Raw genomic sequence first — 24,587 nt, 5'->3', positions numbered from 1 at the left:
GCAGGTCCAGAGGACGTCAGTAGCCGTCCTCCGGTCCCGCCAGGGACAGTTAGACCCAGGTGAGACGCACCGATGACGCAAGCGCACCATCTGGCGGCCAAGCGCGGGAAATGGCTCCCGAACACGAAGATGGGACCGACACCTGGAGGGGCCCCAGCGGCGGCGCGGAGGAGGGGAAAGGACCATGAACCTCAAAGGACATGGACCTCGGGAGAACATGGACCTCAGAGGACGTGGACCTCAGGAGAACGTGGACCTCAGGAGAACGTGGACCTCAGAGGATGTGGACCTCAGGAGAACGTGGACCTCAGAGGACGTGGACCTCAGGAGGACGTGGACCCCAGAGGACGTGGACCTCAGGAGAACGTGGACCTCAGAAGAACGTGGACCTCAGAGGATGTGGACCTCAGGAGAACGTGGACCTCAGAGGACGTGGACCTCAGAGGACGTGGACCTCAGGAAGACGTGGACCTCAGGAGAACATGGACCTCAGGAGGACGTGGACCTCAGAGGACGTGGACCTCAGGAGAACGTGGACCTCAGGAGAACGTGGACCTCAGAGGATGTGGACCTCAGGAGAACGTGGACCTCAGAGGACGTGGACCTCAGGAGGACGTGGACCCCAGAGGACGTGGACCTCAGGAGAACGTGGACCTCAGAAGAACGTGGACCTCAGAGGATGTGGACCTCAGGAGAACGTGGACCTCAGAGGACGTGGACCTCAGAGGACGTGGACCTCAGGAAGACGTGGACCTCAGGAGAACATGGACCTCAGGAGGACGTGGACCCCAGAGGACGTGGACCTCAGGAGGATGTGGACCTCAGGAGAACATGGACCTCAGGAGGACGTGGACCCCAGAGGACGTGGACCTCAGGAGGATGTGGACCTCAGGAGAACATGGATCTCAGAAGGATGTGGACCTCAGAGGACATGGACCTCAGGAGGACGTGGACTTGTCTGAGCTTCAGTTCCATCCAGAGGAAACCTTCAGGTCAAAGCTGAGTTCAGGACTGTCCTGACTGGGTTCCGTGCCGGTGTTCTGCTGTTCTAGTCTCCTCAGTCAGAGTAGAGTTCAGCCTGAGGAGCAGCAGACGGGAGAACCTGCCTGCTGCTGCTGACTCCACACACACACACACACACACACACACAGTCGGACCAGTATAAACGCAGTTCTCCAGTTTGAATCTGTACTCTTTAGCTGAGGTATTCATGAGTACTACTTCAGCCAGTATTTCTACTTCCTAGTTCTCCTGGACTGAGTTCTGTTGACGCCGGCCATCTCCTCAGCTCGCTGCATTCCTGCCGTCGTTTCTGATGATGTCAGCTTTACTTTGATCCACTTCCTTCCTGCAGGCCAACGGTCTCCTCCTGGCTGAGAGGGTTCTGACCACTCCCACCCATGACTTTGATCCTAGTAGTGGTACTGCTGTGTACTGCAGTAGTATTCGTAGCTATGGAGAGTTTGGTTGAGGGGGCACAGCGGGATTGTTTCCAGCTGTCAGCGTTGTGGTGACCTGGATGTCACCGCCATCATCGGCCATATGTGACCAGACTGTTAAACGTGAGACTAAAAGTTTCCTGTGTGGCACCTGAGTCCAGAACTAGTCCAGGTCTAGACCAGACGCAGGTCCCCAGACCAACACCCAGCGTGACAGACACACACAGGAACAGCTCATTGTTTTATTACTCATATTTACAGTATTTACAATCATTTCCATGGCAACAAGAGCAGCTATAAAAAAAAAAGCTTTCACCATCAGTTTCACACAGATGAACGTCATCAACACACGTGGACCCGGAACGTTTCCCTCCGTGGCGCCATAACCATGCCACGCAGGCCCCGCCCTGCTGGGTCACAGAGAAGGCAAACATTCTGGGCTTAGGCAGCATTTGGGCTCCGTGGGACCGGAGCCTGGTCCAGAACACAGAACCTGGTCCAGAGCACGGATCCAGCCATCACCATGTACCTGAGGAGGGGCCATGGAGAACTCGCTACATGGACTGGGAACTTGCTAATTAATGGTAACACGTCTCTTGTAGCCTCCAAATATCTAAGCTGAGGGAACCGGTTCTATCTGGTGGCCCTGCAGCGCTCGTGGATCAGCGTCAGGCAGTCACTTGTGATTGGTTCAAGTATTTCAACGATGCTTTGGGTGGCATTGCTAAGGTAAGGCTCAGGTGACACCCCCCCCCCAATAACCTCACAGTACCTGTGATGTCATAACTGAAATGTAACGCCCCCCACATGCTGGGTCCGACCTCGTCTCCTGTTCACGGCGCGGTGGCGCCCTCTCCTTAACGAGTATTCTCTGTTAGTAGCCATTTTGATATTTCTATATTTTCTAAAAGAACCCACGAAGACAACAGGGATGTAAAACAACATGCTAATGCTAAGGCTGAGACGGCCTGGCCCGCCGTCTGGAGACGCCTCTCAGTGGTCAGAGCACCGGGGCTGCCAGCCTTTGTTGATGATGTCATGGGAATCAGCGGCCTGGAGGTGTCTTCATTTGGCCACCTTGAAGGTGCTGACGTCCAGGGGCTCTTTGCTGGGGATGCACCAGTCGTCCGCCTCCAGACTGACCTTGTAGTTCCTCAGAGCGGTTTTGTTGTAGACTGGCAGCCTCTCGATGGAGTCGGTGGACAGAGCCTGGAGGGGCGGAGCCACCAGTTACTGGCAAGTTAACAACATGACATCAGAATTACCCCCCATTACTGTGGGAGTGGGCCGCGTCCAAAACATTTTCTGTAATGGCGGTGGCCCACCTGATGCAGGTCTGTCACTGAAACAAACAAACCATGTTCAGAGAGAAAAGAGTTCAAGTAAAAAATAAATCAAGACGCCGGAGTGAGAAGAAATCAGGATGCCCCTGCACGCCGTAGCGTCACCTCGCCAATGCATTCAGAAGGATTAGCTGTCAGCTACACGCACTCCTGCGGCGCTAACGTTAGCAGCCCGATCGCCTGTCTGGATGGAGGCCACGGTGATCACACCAGACGAGCTGCAGAGTTTGACCACGCATATTTTTAGACAGTTTAGCTGCTGTTAGCCTTCAGGCTCCGTTAGCTCAGACCGACATATTCATGGCTGGCGCTTCCAGCATTCTAGGGCCACTAAGAAGTCATGCAGGAGGGAAAACATCTTGGTGAGCTACAGACGCCCGCTAGTGAGTACCTGGAAGGCAAAATACACGTTTGGGTGACGTATCACTCCGAGAGCAAAGCAGAGCTCACTATTTAGCAGCAGCCCCACCAGCAGTGGCGCAGCATCAGGCGTCTCCCCGGTCCACAACACGAGGAAGGCCGCACTGACACCGCGCCAGAGAAGACCAGCTGGAGCTCTCAAGTCTCCTTCATCACCACCATCATCATCATCATCTGGCTCACCTTCAAGTAGATGACGGCGTCGGTGCCGTGGCCCTCCATGGAGTAGAGCTGCAGGTCCCCCTGAAAGTACTTGGCATAGAGGCGCGAGATGGGCAGGCCGTAGCCGAAGCCCGCCTGCAGGGACACACCAGATCAAAGCTTTAGAGGACTTTGTTCTCCGCAGGCTGCAGGAGCAGCAGCGGCGAGCTTCCACCCGACTGGCAGCTCTTTGCCATGTTTGCTTTGTGCTCTGTAGGTCGTTTGTGTTAAGGAAGAGCGAGGACGCCAGGATTTTTTCTGTTAATAGAAGCAAGAGTCTAAATAAAAGCTAGATGAGCTTTTGGAGGCTGGACAGAGGCGCAGTCACCGAGGGTGCCATCACCCGCCTCTGCTGAACAACCACACCAGCTTCAAATATACGTAGGAGTGCAGTGGAGGTGAGAAACAGGGGCCAGGCTGTCTGCACTCACCAGTGGGGGCCGCGCGTACTCGCCAATCTGAGGAGCCGGAGCGGTAGAGTACATGTAGCTGAAGAGGTTCTCAATCCTGCGAAACGGGACACCGCCACCCTTGTCACTCACCTGCGGTCAGAAATAGTCAATGAGGCACCTGAAAACAATACGTCAGCATCGCAGGTCTCCTTCACACATCGCCATGGTGACGGTGGAGCCGTCTGAGCCCGTCAGTGAGGCGGAGGACAGAACAGTCCCAAAGATTAGCGGCAACATCAGGCAGCTGCTCGGACGCAACTGTTGACAGATTAAAGATAACTTTGTTTTTTTCCCCTTTTAGAATTTTATTTTATAATTGTGTGATACTACACTCCACTACTACTACTGCACTCTACTACTACTCTCTACTACTGCACTCTACGACTACTGCACTCTACTACTACTGCACTCTACTACTACTCTCTACTACTGCACTCTACTACTACTGCACTCTACTACTACTCTCTACTACTGCACTCTACGACTACTGCACTCTACTACTACTCTCTACTACTGCACTCTACGACTACTGCACTCTACGACTACTGCACTCTACTACTACTGCACTCTACGACTACTGCACTCTACTACTACTGCACTCTACTACTACTCTCTACTACTGCACTCTACTACTACTGCACTCTACTACTACTGCACTCTACTACTACTCTCTACTACTACTGCACTCTACTACTACTCTCTACTACTGCACTCTACTACTACTGCACTCTACTACTACTCTCTACTACTGCACTCTACTACTACTGCACTCTACTACTACTCTCTACTACTGCACTCTACTACTACTGCACTCTACTACTACTCTCTACTACTACTGCACTCTACTACTACTGCACTCTACTACTACTCTCTACTACTGCACTCTACTACTACTGCACTCTACTACTACTCTCTACTACTGCACTCTACTACTACTGCACTCTACTACTACTACACTCTACTACTACTACACTCTACTACTACTCTCTACTACTGCACTCTACTACTACTGCACTCTACTACTACTCTCTACTACTGCACTCTACTACTACTCTCGACTACTACTCTCGACTACTGCACTCTACTACCCTCTACTGCATACTACTATTATCTACTACTGCACTCTACTACCCTCTACTGCACACTACTACTCTCGACTACTGCACTCTACTACACTCTACTGCACACTACTACTCTCGACTACTGCACTCTACTACACTCTACTGCACACTACTACTATCTACTACTGCACTCTACTACCCTCTACTGCACACTACTACTATCTACTACTGCACTCTACTACCCTCTACTGCACACTACTACTATCTACTACTGCACTCTACTAAACTCTACTGCACACTACTACTATCTACTACTGCACTCTACTACACTCTGCTGCACACTACTACAATCTACTACTGCACTCTACTGCACACTACTACTGCACTCTACTGCACACTACTACTATCTACTACTGCACTCTACTACTATCTACTACTGCACACTACTACTATCTACTACTGCACTCTACTACACTCTACTGCACTCTACTACCCTCTACTGCACACTACTACTATCTACGACTGCACTCTACTGCACACTACTACTATCTACTACTGCACTCTACGACTATCTACTACTACCCTCTACTGCACTCTACCACCCTCTACTGCACACTACTACTATCTACTACTGCACTCTACTGCACACAACTACTATTTACTACTGCACTCTACTACCCTCTACTGCACACTACTACTCTCTACTACTGCACTCTACTACTATCTACTACTGCACTCTACTGCACACAACTACTATTTACTACTGCACTCTACTACCCTCTACTGCACACTACTACTCTCTACTACTGCACTCTACTACTATCTACTACTGCACTCTACTACTATCTACTACTGCACTCTACTGCATACTACTACTACTACTACTACTACTACTATCTACTACTGCACTTGACTGCACACTACTACTATCTCCTACTGCACACTACTACTATCTCCTACTGCACTCTACTGCACACTACTACTATCTCCTACTGCACTCTACTACTATCTACTACTGCACTCTACTGCATACTACTACTACTACTATCTACTACTGCACTCTACTACTATCTACTACTGCACTTGACTGCACACTACTACTATCTACTACTGCACACTACTACTATCTACTACTGCACACTACTACTATCTACTACTGCACACTACTACTATCTACTACTGCACTCTACTGCACACTACTACTATCTCCTACTGCACACTACTACTATCTACTACTGCACTCTACTGCACACTACTACTATCTCCTACTGCACACTACTACGATCTACTACTGCACTCTACTACTATCTACTACTGCACACCATTACTATCTACTACTGCACACTACTACTATCTACTACTGCACTCTACTGCATACTACTACTACTATCTACTACTGCACTCTACTGCACACTACTACTATCTACTACTGCACTCTACTGCACACTACTACTATCTACTACTGCACACTACTACTATCTACTACTGCACTCTACTGCACACTACTACTATCTACTACTGCACTCTACTGCACACTACTACTATCTACTACTGCACTCTACTACTATCTACTACTGCACTCTACTACTATCTACTACTGCACTCTACTACTATCTACTACTGCACTCTACTACTATCTACTACTGCACTCTACTACTATCTACTACTGCACTCTACTACTATCTACTACTGCACTCTACTACTATCTACTACTGCACACTATTACTATCTACTACTGCACTCTAGTGCACACTACTACTATCTACTACTGCACTCTACTAAACACTACTACTATCTACTACTGCACTCTACTACTATTTACTACTGCACACTACTACTATCTACTACTGCACTCTACTACTATCTACTACTGCACTCTACTACTATCTACTACTGCACTCTACTACTATCTACTACTGCACACTATTACTATCTACTACTGCACACAATTACTATCTACTACTGCACTCTACTACTATCTACTACTGCACTCTACTGCACTCTACTACTATCTACTACTGCACTCTACTACTATCTACTACTGCACACTATTACTATCTACTACTGCACACTACTACTATCTACTACTGCACACTACTACTATCTACTACTGCACTCTACTACTATCTACTACTGCACTCTACTACTATCTACTACTGCACTCTACTACTATCTACTACTACTCTCTACTACTGCACTCTACTGCACACTACTACTATCTACTACTGCACACTACTACTATCTACTACTGCACTCTACTACTATCTACTACTGCACACTATTACTATCTACTACTGCACTCTACTGCACACTACTACTATCTACTACTGCACTCTACTACTATCTACTACTGCACTCTACTGCACACTACTACTATCTACTACTGCACTCTACTACTATTTACTACTGCACTCTACTACTATCTACTACTGCACACTATTACTATCTACTACTGCACACAATTACTATCTACTACTGCACACTACTACTATCTACTACTGCACTGTACTGCATACTACTACTACTACTATCTACTACTGCACACAATTACTATCTACTACTGCACACTACTACTATCTACTACTGCACTCTACTACTATCTACTACTGCACACTACTACTATCTACTACTGCACACTACTACTATCTACTACTGCACTCTACTACTATCTACTACTGCACACTACTACTATCTACTACTACACAGTACTACTATCTACTACTGCACTCTACTACTATCTACTACTGCACTCTACTACTATCTACTACTGCACTCTACTACTATCTACTACTGCACTCTACTACTATCTACTACTGCACACTATTACTATCTACTACTGCACACTATTACTATCTACTACTGCACACAATTACTATCTACTACTGCACACAATTACTATCTACTACTGCACTCTACTACTATCTACTACTGCACTCTACTACTATCTACTACTGCACTCTACTACTATCTACTACTGCACACTACTACTATCTACTACTGCACTCTACTACTATCTACTACTGCACTCTACTACTATCTACTACTGCACTCTACTACTATCTACTACTGCACTCTACTACTATCTACTACTGCACTCTACTACTATCTACTACTGCACTCTACTACTATCTACTACTGCACTCTACTACTATCTACTACTGCACTCTACTACTATCTACTACTGCACACTATTACTATCTACTACTGCACTCTACTACTATCTACTACTGCACACTATTACTATCTACTACTGCACTCTACTGCACACTACTACTATCTACTACTGCACTCTACTACTATCTACTACTGCACTCTACTACTATTTACTACTGCACACTACTACTATTTACTACTGCACACTACTACTATTTACTACTGCACTCTACTACTATTTACTACTGCACTCTACTACTGCACTCTACTACTATCTACTACTGCACACTATTACTATCTACTACTGCACACAATTACTATCTACTACTGCACTGTACTGCATACTACTACTACTACTATCTACTACTGCACTCTACTACTATCTACTACTGCACACTACTACTATCTACTACTACACAGTACTACTATCTACTACTGCACTCTACTACTATCTACTACTGCACTCTACTACTATCTACTACTGCACACTACTACTATCTACTACTGCACTCTACTACTATCTATTACTGCACACTATTACTATCTACTACTGCACTCTACTACTATCTACTACTGCACTCTACTACTATCTACTACTGCACTCTACTACTATCTACTACTGCACTCTACTACTATCTACTACTGCACTCTACTACTATCTACTACTGCACACTACTACTATCTACTACTGCACACTACTACTATCTACTACTGCACTCTACTACTATCTACTACTGCACTCTACTACTATCTACTACTGCACTCTACTACTATCTAATACTGCACTGTACTGCATACTACTACTACTACTACTATCTACTACTGCACTCTACTACTATCTACTACTGCACTCTACTGCACACAACTACTATTTACTACTGCACTCTACTACCCTCTACTGCACACTACTACTCTCTACTACTGCACTCTACTACTATCTACTACTGCACTCTACTACTATCTACTACTGCACTCTACTACTATCTATTACTGCACACTATTACTATCTACTACTGCACTCTACTACTATCTACTACTGCACTCTACTACTATCTACTACTGCACTCTACTACTATCTACTACTGCACTCTACTACTATCTACTACTGCACTCTACTACTATCTACTACTGCACACTACTACTATCTACTACTGCACACTACTACTATCTACTACTGCACTCTACTACTATCTACTACTGCACTCTACTACTATCTACTACTGCACTCTACTACTATCTAATACTGCACTGTACTGCATACTACTACTACTACTACTATCTACTACTGCACTCTACTACTATCTACTACTGCACTCTACTGCACACAACTACTATTTACTACTGCACTCTACTACCCTCTACTGCACACTACTACTCTCTACTACTGCACTCTACTACTATCTACTACTGCACTCTACTACTATCTACTACTGCACTCTACTGCATACTACTACTACTACTACTATCTACTACTGCACTCTACTACTATCTACTACTGCACTCTACTGCATACTACTACTACTACTACTACTACTATCTACTACTGCACTTGACTGCACACTACTACTATCTCCTACTGCACACTACTACTATCTCCTAGTGCACTCTACTGCACACTACTACTATCTCCTACTGCACTCTACTACTATCTACTACTGCACTCTACTGCATACTACTACTGCTACTACTACTACTATCTACTACTGCACTCTACTACTATCTACTACTGCACTTGACTGCACACTACTACTATCTACTACTGCACACTACTACTATCTACTACTGCACACTACTACTATCTACTACTGCACACTACTACTATCTACTACTGCACTCTACTGCACACTACTACTATCTACTACTGCACTCTACTTCTATCTACTACTGCACTCTACTACTATCTACTACTGCACTCTACTACTATCTACTACTGCACTCTACTACTATCTAATACTGCACTGTACTGCATACTACTACTACTACTACTATCTACTACTGCACTCTACTACTATCTACTACTGCACTGTACTGCATACTACTACTTCTACTATCTACTACTGCACTCTACTACTATCTACTACTGCACTGTACTGCATACTACTACTACTACTACTACTATCCACTACTGCACTCTACTACTATCTACTACTGCACTCTACTACTATCTACTACTGCACTCTACTACTATCTACTACTGCACTCTACTGCATACTACTACTACTACTACTATCTACTACTGCACTCTACTCCTCCATCACATGCTGGTGTCAACAACCACAACAGGCTTCACAACACGAGAGGCCGCAGCTTCACTCCTGCGTGTCACACGGGATGACCCAGAGTTTGGCCCTCCAGGCGTGCGTTGTGTTCTGCCACTGAGCTCCCATCAGATTAGACCAGACGATCTGTTACCCAGGTGATGACCTGGACGAGGCCCAGGTCATCACCCGGGCCTCGTCCAGGTCATCACCCGGGCCTCGGACCTGGACGAGGCCCGGGTGATGACCTGGGTAACAGATCGTCTGGTCTAATCTGATGGGAGCTCAGTGGCTTTGCCGGAGGAAGAAGCTGATCTGATTGGGAGGTTTGTTCAGCTGGAAAAGTGAAGATTGCGCCCTGTTGTTGTTGTTGTCGTGACAACTAAAGTTGTATAACACAGGCCAAGTTTGAAGTTGGAAAATAATGAGACAGTGGAAGTATTTGATCTCCATCGGCTTCGTCAGGGCGGGTGACCACGGTCCCGCCGCCATCTTCCCTCCTGCTGCTGCGGTGAGGTGCCCAGCCTCGTCACGCTGTTCCTGTTTTTCTTTATACTTCCTCGCATGGTTCCTAATTTTCTCTGTCTCCAATGTTTGCAGAATTCTGCACGTTCATTTACACGGATTGTGTTTCCAGGCTCAACCTGGCCGTCCCTCAGTTGCTGTCACGCCTGCTCTCATACACGCTTGGGTTGTCTCAATCACCTTGATTGACATGTCCTCTCCTCCCAGGGACACCAGGACCTGGATGGGTGGGAGGTGGCTGCGGTGCTCGTGTGTCTCGATGGTCGCCCTCATGGCGTTCTGCTCGAGAGAGTTGGGACATGTTCAGGTTTTCTAGCGTGCTGGTGCGTGTCAGTCATGGGTTCGTGATGGGAACGTACCTTGAAGAGCTCGAAGAGCATGTGGTAGAGGTGCGAGGGCACGTACACGATGCTGAGGGGAAGGTTCTTCTTCTTGTCTGGAGGGGAAACAGACAAATTTCTTAATCTGCTCATTTAAGTCTCATCGTCCACTTGTGGATGTTCTCCACCTGTGGTTCTGAGTGTTCTCCTCACAGCTGAGCACGGAAAGAGTCCGTGTGTCAATATTGTCTGAAGCAGTCAGCCGGGCCCACTTGGCCATTGCTTCAGCTTCAGCGCTATAATTAGAAACACCCCCCCACACACACACACACACACACACACACACACGCGCGCTTGGCTGGATCGCCACTCGCTTGATTTATATTCTCAATCACTGGCATGAAGACATGAAATCAGAGTCAGCAGCTTACTGTTCATCTCCTGTAGGATGATGTCAGGGGAGCGCAGGTAGTACTGGTCGCACAACATCTTCGCACTGTGGAAGGCATCTAAACACAGAGGAACGCCACCGTTAGCAAACCCAGAGGAACGCCACCGTTAGCAAACCCAGAGGAACGCCACCGTTAGCAAACCCAGGGCAAGAACAATAAAAGGGAACAGTAGATATCAACACTGATAGGGGGAAGCTGCTGGCTCTCCGTGTCATATCAAACCATGTGATCTCAAGAGGCGATGGGCCTGTCATGATACGCAGTACAGCAAATAATCAATATATTACCCTTTATCGCAATCTTGTCTGGGGCGATTAATGGTCCAGCAACATTTTCATCGTGACAGGCCTGTTAATGGATTCACAACCATTCGAGACTCCAGACTTGTATTTACCCTGGACGACGTCTCCGACTTGACAGTGAGGGTCGATGCTCCCGATGGTGTTGGGGTGAACCGGGTTGGTGGTGCCGTCAAAGATGAGAGCTGCAGGGGTGAAAGCAGAACACGGATCTGATCGGACCGCCCACACGGAGGCTGACCATTAGCGCCGGTGCTGAAACTGACCACCCCTCACACGCTGCTCTGTCTGCTGGGACTTGTGCGTTATCAAATGTTAAACGATGACATCACACAGGCATGAGATGAGCACCATCAGCAGTAACCTTTGACCCCTGTTGCACGGTGACTCACTGTGCTGGTTGATGAGCATGCGGATGGAGATGCGGCTCATGTAGAAGCGGTCCAGGAAGTACTGGATGTTCTGGTTGGTGACCAGGTCCTGGGGGAAGGTCTCTTTGTACTGGATGATACCCTGGGCCATGGTGGGAACCACATCGTTGTGCCGGTTTCTGATGGTCACCAAGGCGTCCACGAACCTGGGGAGAGAGAAGGTCAGAGACTCTGTTACATCACACTCAGAAGAACAAGGAAGGAGCCAAAGCCATCAGGTGTGGGTCATAATTTGTTGGCGTGGCAACAAAGATTTTTCTTTTTGGTTCGGTTTCTCGCTGCAAACCACGCGAGAACAAGGACTTCTCTGATTGGAGGTGAGAGTTAACGCGGGAGCTCGATCCCGCCCTCAGGACTCGTGTGTGTTTCTGCTACTTCCCTTCTCCTACACATTCTACCGTTGATGTGACATCAAAAAGCTCAAACTGGCGCAGCAGTTTGTCTGCTCGCTGGGTCGGACCGACGTCCACTAGCGTCCCCAACCAACCTCTCCGGAACTCACCGGGGACTGAGACCATCGCCTGGCAGCAACCACGCCGCTTCTGTTCAAATGAATCGTACGAAGGGGAAAAACAGCTTCAGATGATTTGAGTGAAGTATTTATACACAGCACAGACCGGCGTCAGCACTCCGTTTACTTCCTTGCTTCAGTTATTTTAGACGCTGAGGCTTGAAGGAGACGATGTCAAACACTCCCCTGGACTGAAGAGGCAGCACAGACGCAGCTCAGCTAAGAAGAGGCGGAGATGTTGAGATTCTCCAGGAACTTCAACAACTTACTCTCCCAGGACTTTGTGGTCGTCAGGATTCTTGTCGAGGAATTCGAGGATCTCCATCAAGCTCTGGATGTACCTGATGACATCACCAACAGAGACACACAGGCAGAATGTTGTTACTGACGCTGTTGAACGCCTTCCTCCTCTTGCATTGCTCTCATAGGAGAGAGCAACAGACCAACAACAAGGTCACGTGACACGTGAGGGGAGAAACTGGGGGAAAGTTCAGCGAGGAGAGTCCCTACACACACGCGCGCACACACAGCCACTTGGAACGAGTGCAACTTGGTCAGAGGGTGTAATGTAATCCTGGGCATGACGTCAGGACACACAAACATCCAACCAGCAGCTGCTGACACGTCAACAGTCCAGGGACCAAACCTGCCATCAAGCTTGTTTTCACCAGCGTCTACGAATCACAGCACAAGTATGAAACACGGCTCACCAGCTCTGCACCATCTGGACCGAGGGCGTCGTGAGCAGTTTGTCAGGCAGCAGGTTGATTTCCTTCATGATGTTTGACAGTCTGACGGGGAGCTCCTGCCTCAGGAAGACGAAGGAGGTCTTCTCACAGGCGTTGATGGAGCCTGAACCAACACAGAATCATTCACGTCTTCATGTGAGCCGAATCAGTACCAGTACCAGAACCAGAACCACAAGACAGCTCTGGTTGGACTCAGTCAACACGCTCTTGCAACTCCAATATTCAAATAAACACTTGTACTGCAGTCCAACTGAAGTACTTCTAAGCAAGTTGGATGTACATTTTCAAGCTTTTCTCCGAACCTGAGGTCACCAGGGGTCGACGTGGTCAGACATGTTTATGTTTGTGTGAAATCTGTGTCACAAACGGTATCAACTCCAGCCCCTGGATGGCGGCGTGTGACGCTGGTGCTGAGCTGCACCCTCAATCAGTCTCCAGGGTCTGTGTGGCCCCTACTGAGTACTGGGAGAAGTACACAGTACTTTACCTACATATTTACTACACAGACCTTTGTCTTCAGAGTAACTTGTAACTGATGACTTCATATAAATGTAGTAGAGCTAGAAGTATTTAGATACTCGAGTAAAGTACAGATACCTCAACATTTCAGTGAATATTCTCAGCCATGTGGGTGGCTGGCAGTTACGTCACAGGTACCTCTGTGACCACCACAAACCCTAAAAACTAGTTCCCTCAGCGCAGCGTCTCTGCCGGGGGGCGGGGCTGTCCGTGCAGGGCGCAGCCTGCTGCGGGTCTGACGCAATCCTCCGCGTTATGAGCACCATCCTCCCCCTCCACCACTACTACTGCTGCTGCTGCTGGTACTATTACTACTCCTGCTGCAGTACTGTAATTCACGCGGCTAACTTGCTCGCTAGCTCGTCCACTCACCGAAGTCGAGGAACTGCTTCATGGACAGCGGCGACGGGGAGAACTTGGAGAAGTGCTCGATGTGTTTGGGGGCGCTCGCCAGGGCGGCGTTCTTCATGATGAACCTGACGAACTTCATCGTGCCGGCGGGGGTCGCGGCTCCTCACCGAGGCCACCGGGTCCGAGGGTCGCTAGCTGCTGCTCCGTCTGCCGCGAGCTGCTGGGATGCAGTCAACAACAAGGGAGGAGGAGCTGGCTCCGGCCAATAGGAGGACAGGATTCTTCATTTACGTTGACCAATGGCCAATAGGAATCCCCGGGGGCGGGACCAGCGGCTCAGGCGCTCCGGGTTACCAGTGGCAGCTTCTGTCGCTTTCAGCACACAAACTACAAAACAAACAAATAATAAACTATCAAATAAACAAATGCAGATGGAGACGGGGTTCTGACCACCACCAGTGACGGAGCATCGAACTCCAATATTACAGGATCGACGGGTGTCCTGTGAGGAAGTGGAGTCCCTGAAAAACATGAAGGGGGTAAAAACAAAAACATATTCATGTCAAATATAGGAGGTACAGGAGTACTACTATCTGTTACTGGGTTTGAGTCCCCAGGTCACATGATGCAGAACTAGAGGACGTGGACGTTGGATCAGAATACAATAAAACCCAACGACTCAATCACATGACCTCCTTGATGGGATCAGAACCAGTTCTTGAGTTTCTAACGTGTGAAGGTTCTGTTCAGAGGTGAAGAATCAGCGCCGACCTGCTGGCTCGTGTCACTCCTCCATGCCTCCTGGGTTCCTTCAGGTTTGTTCGGTTCTGTGGTTCAAGCTGAGCATTATGAGTTTATCGGCGGCTCCTAAGTTGATCAGATGCTTCAGGGTCCAGCTGGCTGCCCTCCTCCACCCTCCTCCACCCTCAGAACCGCCACACTCCCTGCTGCTGTTTCCAGCAACACACCCTCACACCCAGGTTGGAGGATTCTCTGGACGCTGGCCGACCCCGTCTGAATGGAAATGCCTTTGTCAGGAAACAATGTCCCGTTACATAACCTCAGCTGGGTCGGTACAGTCGGGATTGTCCTAAACCAGCCGGCCCGTCCCAAGCCGACCCGCAAAGCTCTCGGCCAGAACAACACAACCTGACAGCGGATTTATAGTGTGACCGAACAATAAAGTTCATGTCAGCAGACAGACGTCAGCCATCAGTTACGACTCCACGCGTCGACGGCGTCCACACAGCGAGACAATGGTGGTCAGACTCGCTGATTCAAACCAACCGTATCAATTATGGTACTGATGATGTCACAGGATCGTTACTGGGCTCATTCACTGGCAACTGACGCAAACTGCAACACGGCCAACAGAAGTTTTCTAAACACAGATGTGTTGTGACCTTGAGTTAACCTTACGCCACGCTTCAGTTGGTGGCCACGATGTATAAACTGTTCTCACACGGGGATCCATTTTTCAGAACAAGAACCTGATCGATCTTAGCCGATAGCCTCCAGGGGTTCTGCAGGAAATCTGAAAACCTCTTTGATATTTGACTGACGTGTTAAAAGATGTCGCCATCCGTATTTAGCGAGACGAACATTACTCTCAATGTTTGACTTAATCTCAAAGGATCCCATTACATTTTCCCAACAAAAGATCATTTAAGTTTTGCAGTAATTTCAATGTGATCTGATTTGAGCCTGATTGCAAGGAGGGGGACGCCATGTGGTTCACGTCCTGACACAATGCAAACAAGCCCAACATGCCTGGTGGCATGAGAACAGACAAAGGCGACCTCCACGCTGAGGTCCTGCGTGCGAATGCCAACACCAACGCACTTCTCATCTGATTAGAATTTCAACAACTTTGTGTTCTAGAAGCTTCAGTGATGGGGTGCGAGCCTGCAGGACGTGGCTGTTTGACCCCAGACACTCTGGCCTGGTCTGGCGGGTCTCTGTGCCCCCCCCAGTACTTTTCCGCTCTCCACCAACATTCCTGCTGAGCTCCTCTCCCCCTCCGCCAACAACCGACGGGGCTGTCGGGCCTGAATGTTGGCCAGCTGGACAACAACAACTCCAGTGGAAATTTCCTCTCTCTGCTGGCTGGTGGGTTGGGTCGGGTCGGGGGGGGGGGGGGGGACTGGTGTGGTGGGTGGGTGAGAGGTGTGTGTGTGTGTGCGGGGGGGGGGGGTCACTTTAAGTGGACATTTAAATGACAATAGGAGACTAACAGGGTGCAACTTTACAAGGCTGCAGCTGAATGTTGGTCGCCTTACATGACGCTGAGTCAGACCTGCGGTTCCAGACCAGTCAACAACCTTCACAGCGCGTTCAGTTTCTACTCAGGAATGAAGACGTTCCACTCATCAGCTGAGGAGCTGAGCCTTTGTCACTACGATCATTCTGAAAGGAACCAAGAACAGAGGGAAAAGTACCAGGATGAAGAAATTCTCAAGTAAAAACCAAAACTCCTTAAAGGGTTACTTCACCCAAACCCAGCGCTCAGGCCTCATCGACGCCCCCTCCCCCTGATGAAAGGTCGAGTGAGGGTTTGTTTCGCTGAACTCTGCTGCAGGAATCAACCCAACAACTGGAGTGAAGAACAACCAGACTAAAGAGTCAAAGGCCTCCGTAGGTGAGGAGGCCGGCCGAGCACCGGGACTCCCAACACGGCTGCAGGTTGCAGCCTTTTCATGCTGGCTTGGTTTGACAGTCCAGATGTTCCTCCAGATGTGTAAGTGAATATGAAGATGGTTTCCAATAACACACAAGCAAACTTTGAAATAAAGACAACTGAAAGGAGGCTTCAGCGTCCTCCCTCGCATCGATGCACGCTTGTTTACCTGTCAGTATGTAAGAGTTGCGGAGGTAAAAGTGTGTTTGGAGAAATAAAAGGAGGACGAGGTGTGTTTCCTCTCAGACAACTGGAGGAAGGAGAACATCCAGAGCCTGCAGGTGAGATCGACTGATCTTTAACAGACGTGAAAACACAGAAGAAATGAACTTCAGAGCCACGCAGCCGCGACGCCACACACCTCAGCTCAGCTGACAGCATCATGACCTTCACTCTGTGGTCAGTTCTGTTTTTATTTCAGCCCCAACTTCCTGCTTACGTATTGGAGGACAAGAGAGCTCCATGAGTCCTTGGTGTCAACCCTGACTCACAAATGTAGTTCATGGCTATGATGTTCCTCAAGGACAGGACCAGTTTCTGCACTGATCAACAGCGGAAGCCAGTTTGAAGAAGATAGTTCTGATTGTATTCTTACAAAGGTTGCAGCTACAACCTATGGGGGGATACAAGCTACGATTGGTGGAGTGTTTCTATGGAACCTCCATGTTCGATGTCGTGATGCGGCGCTGCTCCCAGCATGGCAGTGACCATGTTTCTACATGATAGAACAGCCTTCAGGGGATGAATAATTCATGTACTGAGATGTAAACTCTCATGTTTGAAGCTCGCTGGCTTTGTGTTTAATGTCCTCAGAAATGAAAGCTCTAGAGCTGAGGCGAGGGTCCTGTCGTCTGTGCTGCCGTGACGAGCACAATCTGTCACATCCTTTTTTTAATCAGTCTGCATTTCTAAAGCTGCGAATCATCGATAATCTCATTCACTTGTTGAATAACGGCCGTGTCCTTCGCCGTTGGCTCGGGAAGCTGAAGAGCAATAATGTGTTTCCTTCAGCCCACCAGGAGCCTGATGAAAACGAATGAACATGAAGAATAGCCTGTTTCTATGTCGGGTCGCTTACATAAGAAACACCCACCGACACGTTACTCACTTGATGAGTAATATGATGCAGCAGCATGAGGGGAAATCATATTCCTGCCATCAGAGGAGGCAACAAAACCTGCAGCGCCGCCTCTCTCCACACTGACTCGTCGCCTCCGTCAGGTGATTGTCCACTTGGAAGGTGTTCATGAAGCTTCCCTGGACTGGTTTGTTCCTGTGAGATTTCAAATATGGAGGCAAAAGCCGTCGAAGCACATCTGGAGGGCCCATCCAGGAAGCTGCAGCTGCAGGGTGCTCTGCTGTAGCGGGACCCTAACCAGCGGTGTCACAGCATGACAAGTAGGAACCTCCCTGATCTCTGATATATTTGAGTATCAGAAGTAACTTGGAAATAAAGAACCCTCTGGCGTGGAGCTGGACTGTTAGCTAGCAAAAACAAGCTAACGGGGACAAATGAGCTACCAAGCTAATGCTACCTAGGACAGGTCCACGTGTCCAAGTGTCAATAAAGCAGCGTGTTTGCATATTAATTAAAATGTGAGACTCCAGCCTGGTGATGTGGAAACAAGGCTTGTAATTATAACCCTAATTAACAGGTAATAAAGCTTTATTAGCCGTTCATTGGAAGTTAATAGCACTCAATAATCGCGAAGGATCAAATCTTCATCACGATTGTTTGACTATGAGACAAAGGTGAAGTGATTCGTTCTTGGAAGGTCTTTACGAAGCTTTTTAGGGGCTGTAAGCAACCCTGTGTTTGGTTGTGCTTTTTCTCAGTGAGCCAGGCTTTCAGCAGCGGTCGTCTCCACAGAGAGACGAGTGCCTTCTAGAAGTTACCAAACCCTTTCTGAGCTCTTGTGCTGCTACGCCCTCCACCGAGCCTGTTGACAATCAGCCTCAAAGCTTTTGCATCATCCAGCAGGGAAAAAGAACGAAAACGACACTGTGACAAATGCATGTCAGCGAGGTCTGCGAGCACTGGAGCTCAGGACCAGTCCACCAGAACCGCTGATCCTGGAGAACCAGCACATCATTGTTCCCGCGGTGATGAGTCCCATCCCTCGTTCCAGCACAAATATCCAGCAGAACGCGATCCTCTTCCACCCGCCTCGACGAACACGACTGGAAAAGCCTGATAGTTGTGTCATCAAATTCTCAGAAGATTCTGGGTCTCAGAGCGCTCGACTTGTGGCACAGCTGTGTGAGAGGAGGGTTGTGGAACGGAGCGATAAGAGGACGCATCTCTCCCTGAGCCGTCCCAGAGGCCTCCGCCTGTAATTATCCATCATGGCTCCATCACTCTCATCAGCTGCTGCAGGAGCGACTCTCCGTTTGCAGGGCGAATACGCCGACCTGTGAGAGTCGCTGGACGATGAGCTTCTTACACGGGCAACGCCAAAGGTCTTGGCACTTTTTTGACGCTGTTCTGGACTGTTGAGCTTCAGTGTCCACACACTCTCATCAGACGCTCTGACAATGATCGGAGCGAAGTTGCATGATGTCACTGAGAAGGTAATTTCACCTCCTGCTGAGGAGCGAATCTCTGACCAGGAGGTGAGGTCAAACGAGGCGCTGCCTTCTGCTGCAGGCTTCTGACACTGGAGACACGCGGTTGTAGTCCAACAGGAAGTGATCGTCTCCATGGTTACCAACAGCCAACGTGACTGTGGGTGACTGAATCAGTAAATCAGCTCTGAGGTGAACAAAAGTTGATGATCTTCCAGGTTTAGTTCGCTGCTGTTGCTGATGTCAGAAACACGGAGGGCATCTGATCACAACCTGATATCATTAAGAACCCAGTAGTTTACTCAGTGCTGATGGCAGCCAATCACCGCCCCCACGTACTTTCTTGACCGCCCATTTCAACTCTTTGCCTTTTCTCCAGTATTTCTGTCTCAGGGACCATCAGCAGGGGGCGTGAATGAGTTACAGTTGTCATGACAACACCAGCACTGGAAAACACACATCATTCCTAAATACTCAGTGAGCAAAATCTGATAACCAATCACATAGCAGCTAAGCTAAGGCTAACATCTTAGCTAACAAAGGGTTCCATGGCAATGGGTGACGACCCAGTTGTCTCACACTGGGGTCTATCCAGGGTACATCAGGGTCTATCCAGGATCCTTCAGGGTCCTTGAGGGTCTATCCAGGGTCCTTCAGGGTCCATCAGGGTCTATCCAGGGTCCATCCAGGGTCTTTCAGGGTCCATTAGGCTCCTTCAGGGTCTATCCAGGGTCCTTCAGGGTCTATCCAGGGTCCATCCAGGGTCCATTAGGGTCCTTCAGGGTCTATCCAGGGTCCTTCAGGGTCCATCAGGGACTATCCAGGGTCCATCAGGGTCTATCCAGGGTCCATCCAGGGTCCTTCAGGGTCTATCCAGGGTCCTTCAGGGTCCATCAGGGACCTTCAGGGTCCATCAGGGTCCTTCAGGGTACATCCAGGGTCCTTCAGGGTTCATCAGGGTCCTTCAGGGTCCATCAGGGTCCTTCAGGGTCCATCCAGGGTCCTTCAGGGTTCATCAGGGTCCTTCAGGGTCCATCCAGGGTCCTTCAGGGTCTATCCAGGGTCCTTCAGGGTCCATCAGGGTCCATCCAGGGTCCATCAGGGTCCTTCAGGGTCCATCCAGGGTCCTTCAGGAACCATCAGGGTCCATATAGTTTTTTGTGTAAAGTTCATATATCCCAAACTTGTGATAAATGTCATAAAAGTAAACAAACTAAACTTCTGATACTAAACATAAAACAGGTGAGCTGCAGCGCCATCTCTGTGGCCACACCCACAGGACCGTCAGAGATGTTTTTGGACCAGGAAACGGCCACTGGCACCGCTCAGAGCTACTTTGACAAAGCAGTGACCCTAAAGCAGCTAAAATGGTACCTCATAGGGGTTCGAGAACCAATATGGCCACCGGTTCTTGTTCCAGAATGGTTCGAACGGGGAGAGGAGTTGGTTGGTTCTCCCACGGTTCCAGGAACTACGAACAAGTTCCTCTGGTGTGAAAGCGCTGATGTGCGACATGAGTCAAGTCTCGAGTCGCAAGTGTGGATCGAGACCAGGTCTCTGCTCGTTAGTACCGCAAGCCCCGCCCATTTACCTATCGCAGTGCCCGCTGTTTGAATGGCCAGGAGTTGTGTGACGTCACGAACATCTGCCTAATCTCGGGCTCCTCTGATCGCCACTGTACAAGTGTCTGTCGGTTCTAGAGAGGGGGTATAGAGTGCTACAGGGACCCCGGAGCCAGGCGACGGTCCTCCGTGCTGCTGAGGGACTCGGAACCGGGCTCCGACCCGCTCGCGCTCCCGGTGACTCAGACTGGAGACAGAGATGTTCTCGTTAAGTGGAGAGAGTGACGCTCCAATTCCCGCGACATCGTCATCATCATCCCACACAAGCGGCGGAGCTCCGCGGTGAGATGCTCAGTCCTGCTTAGTAGCACCGGGAGGTTGGCGGTCCCTGGCGGAAGAACACCGGGAGGAACACCGGGAGGAACACCGGGACACTTGCAGCGCTGTCAGCGGACATTACACAGGTGAACCAGGGCGCTTCTGCACGCTTGTCCCGGCCATGGCGTCTCTGGAGCGAGCACCGTGAGTTCACCTCTTTGTCCAGCCGTCATAGGCGGTCGATGTGCGCGGATAGAAGCGCGTCACAGCCGCTGCCTCAGCACCGCGGTCCTCCTCCGCCGCCTTCAGCTGGTGGAGTCGCAGCTGATGCTCGGACGCGTGTAGCTCGCACCAGTACCAGCATCGGTACCGGTACAGGTACCAGCACCGGTACCGGTACAGGTGCCAGCATCAGCACCGGCATCCGGACCATCAGTGTAGCAGCAGAAGCAGCAGCAGCAGCCAGGCAGCGGCGCTCCTTCGGCCGCAGGCTGCTCCCGCTGGGGCGGAGGTTGACGGGTGAGGGTCAGCAGAAGTGGCCCGCATCTGTCGGCAGTGGTTCCCTGGCCTGGTCTGGTCACCACGGATCAGGATCCGAGTGAGTTCCACCGGAGCAGAGCTACAACTCCGCTGCCTCGAGCCCTGAGTCGTTACTATGGAGCCGCGATGGGAACAAAGTACTCTGAGAGTAATAATACACCGAACTGCAGCCCTCAAGTATACAATGTGCAGGACTCTTTGTAGTAACTCATCATAAAACCAAGTGGATCAAGTTGTGGTAACAGAACCTAACTTCTACTTGCAGTTGCTCAGGAGATAACGAGGTAATCACGTGTTTCCATGCTCTCCTTAACTTGTGGGAACAAGTTGTGCCCTTTGGCCGCTGAAGGTGGCCTGTTGTCTGGGATATTTCTGAGTATTTAGTCAGTACTTTTACTCTGTCAGCCAGGTATTTTCCCAGCAGTTCTGCTCCTCCAGTATCAGAAGATAATCCGGTCTCGTGTTTTGATGAATTGGAGCAAATTAGATTAAGTTGCCTCAAAATAAAGAAAGTTAGAGAACAAAATGTATCTTGTGGCCATGAATTAATTAAATTAAGGGAAAGAATGATTTCTCGTGTCATCAAAGTCTGTGGTTTGTTCTCACCGAGGCTCCATAAATTTCACTTTGAAAAATTGGAGAACAAAACACAAAGGAACGTTTTTGTGGACACAGACAGCAGAGGTCCAGCCCGGCCGCCTCAGGGCCCCGCGGCACAGAAGAGGCTCTGAATGCTGTGAATGCTCTACTGAGACAAAAACAGCTGATAATCTGAGAACCCACTTCAAAACAAAATGGTGGATGTGATGTCTGGAGGTTGGTGCTGAACCGTGCTGCTGATGTGCAGAGAGCCGGCGGGGCGTCTGCTCAGCGACCTCCACTCCTTTAACACTCAGTTGTCTGTTTCTTCCATTGTGAGGTTCTACTGAGGAACTTAGAGCAGGAGGTGAGGCAGGAAGGTTCCGAGGTGAACTGCTGCCTGTTCTTGTGGTTCTTCAGGGCGAAACAAGAACCATGTGGACTAATAGTGGTGAACGTGTCTGGTTCTTCATGTGTTAGCAGGGACGTCCCTAGCACCCCTCTGGTCTCAGCTCTGAGCTCTAGCCTGGCCCGGTACGTAGCCTCGCTGCTGTCAGCGCCTCGGCGTTGGCCTCCGCGAGGGTCTGCAGGTTGAACTCACTTTCGCTTCCTGATCCATTTGACCATCCATGTCCTGCCGCTGATCTTGTCGCTTGTCGTGGGCCGATGTACCAACGCCCCTCGCTGGAGGCCCGTCCAGCGAGGGGCGTAGCGGCGGTGTTTAGCACAGAGGTGAGCAGCTAAGAAAGTTTCTTGTTGGACTCAAAGTGCTGGCTGCAGCTACAAGCTAACGTATGCTACATCCAGTTGCTTCCGGGTCAGGTGTCCATATTTCATCGCTGTCCACAGAGTGGCGATCCCGATCCACCCAGGAACGATAAACTTATTCCTGGAAGATCGTCTGTTCGGATCAGCGTGGAATCAGGAACAGCCAGCTAGTCAGAGGGGCCGAGGCAGAACTTTGAGAGACCTCTGGTACCTGGGGCACCAAAACTTGGACGTACCAGGAGGGATGTTGCAGTGCAGGAGTGACGTCGATGCCTAACCTGCATCTGAGTCCTCATGTCCCTGGTCCTGATATGAAGGTTCTGTGGATCAGACCAGATCTGCCGCCTTCATCTTTATTCTTTATTCATTGCTGAGTGGACGGAAATGGACGTGAGGAAATAGAGTCAGAGAGACTTAGCTGGCCTGTCCCCTGACGCACTGAGACACTCAGAGACACTCAGAGATACTCAAGAGACACACAGAGACACTCAAGAGACACACAGAGACAGTCAGAGACACACGGAGAAACTCAGAGACACAAGGAGACACTCAGAGACAGTCAGAGACACTCAGAGATACTCAAGAGACACACAGAGACACTCAAGAGACACACAGAGACACATGGAGACACTCAGAGACACAAGGAGACACTCAGAGACACACGGAGACAGTCAGAGACACTCAGAGATACTCAAGAGACACACAGAGACACTCAAGAGACACACAGAGACACATGGAGACACTCAGAGACACAAGGAGACACTCAGAGACACACGGAGACAGTCAGAGACACATAGAGACACTCAGAGACACACAGACGTCTCTACTGGAAATAACTGATGTGATCTGGTCAGTGTTTGCTGCCGGGGTCTGACTTCACACTTCTCTGTCATGATGTTCATGTATTTACAGTGTGATGGACGTTTATGTAACGTCCTCGCAGACCGACTGGAGAGAGAGAGAGAGAGAGAGAGGTGAGGGGGAGAGAGAGAGAGGCGAGGGAGAGAGGCGAGGGAGAGAGAGATAGAGAGAGGCGAGGGGGAGAGATAGAAAGAGGCGAGGGGGAGAGAGATAGAGAGAGGCGAGGGAGAGAG

General features: G+C 49.4%; 2 protein-coding genes across 6 annotated transcripts in view; one reads left to right on the top strand and one right to left on the bottom strand.

Moving 5' to 3' along the window:
• Positions 1 to 1,667: 1,667 nt before the first annotated feature.
• On the bottom strand, positions 1,668 to 14,886 carry pdk2a (pyruvate dehydrogenase kinase 2a). The gene is made up of 11 exons (XM_086194545.1): positions 14,506 to 14,886; positions 13,576 to 13,717; positions 13,135 to 13,206; positions 12,316 to 12,500; positions 12,019 to 12,108; positions 11,604 to 11,681; positions 11,212 to 11,288; positions 11,033 to 11,131; positions 3,835 to 3,945; positions 3,386 to 3,499; positions 1,668 to 2,648 (listed from the first exon to the last, which is right to left on the bottom strand). Exons 1-11 carry the CDS (start codon positions 14,621 to 14,623, stop codon positions 2,505 to 2,507), a joined length of 1,230 nt encoding a protein of 409 aa, XP_086050671.1. The 5' UTR covers positions 14,624 to 14,886; the 3' UTR covers positions 1,668 to 2,504.
• A 6,497-nt stretch (positions 14,887 to 21,383) lies between these two features.
• Positions 21,384 to 24,587, top strand: part of tbkbp1 (TBK1 binding protein 1) — a 54,758-nt gene continuing 51,554 nt past the window's right edge. For 2 of the 5 annotated variants that reach the window (XM_086194539.1, XM_086194538.1), the window contains exon 1: positions 21,384 to 21,810. The gene's annotated coding sequence lies outside the window, so the exon portion shown is untranslated. Of the gene's footprint in view, positions 21,811 to 21,947; positions 22,431 to 24,587 lie in introns of those variants that run through there. The other 3 variants (XM_086194543.1, XM_086194537.1, XM_086194544.1) reach the window with 3 other exon arrangements.

This window comes from Aulostomus chinensis, chromosome 23 (genome assembly GCF_037954235.1).
Source record: "Aulostomus chinensis isolate RoL2024-O1b breed Wild chromosome 23, RoL_Achi_v1.0, whole genome shotgun sequence".
NCBI classification, from domain to species: domain Eukaryota; kingdom Metazoa; phylum Chordata; class Actinopteri; order Syngnathiformes; family Aulostomidae; genus Aulostomus; species Aulostomus chinensis.
This window is presented reverse-complemented; position numbering and strand designations above follow the sequence as displayed.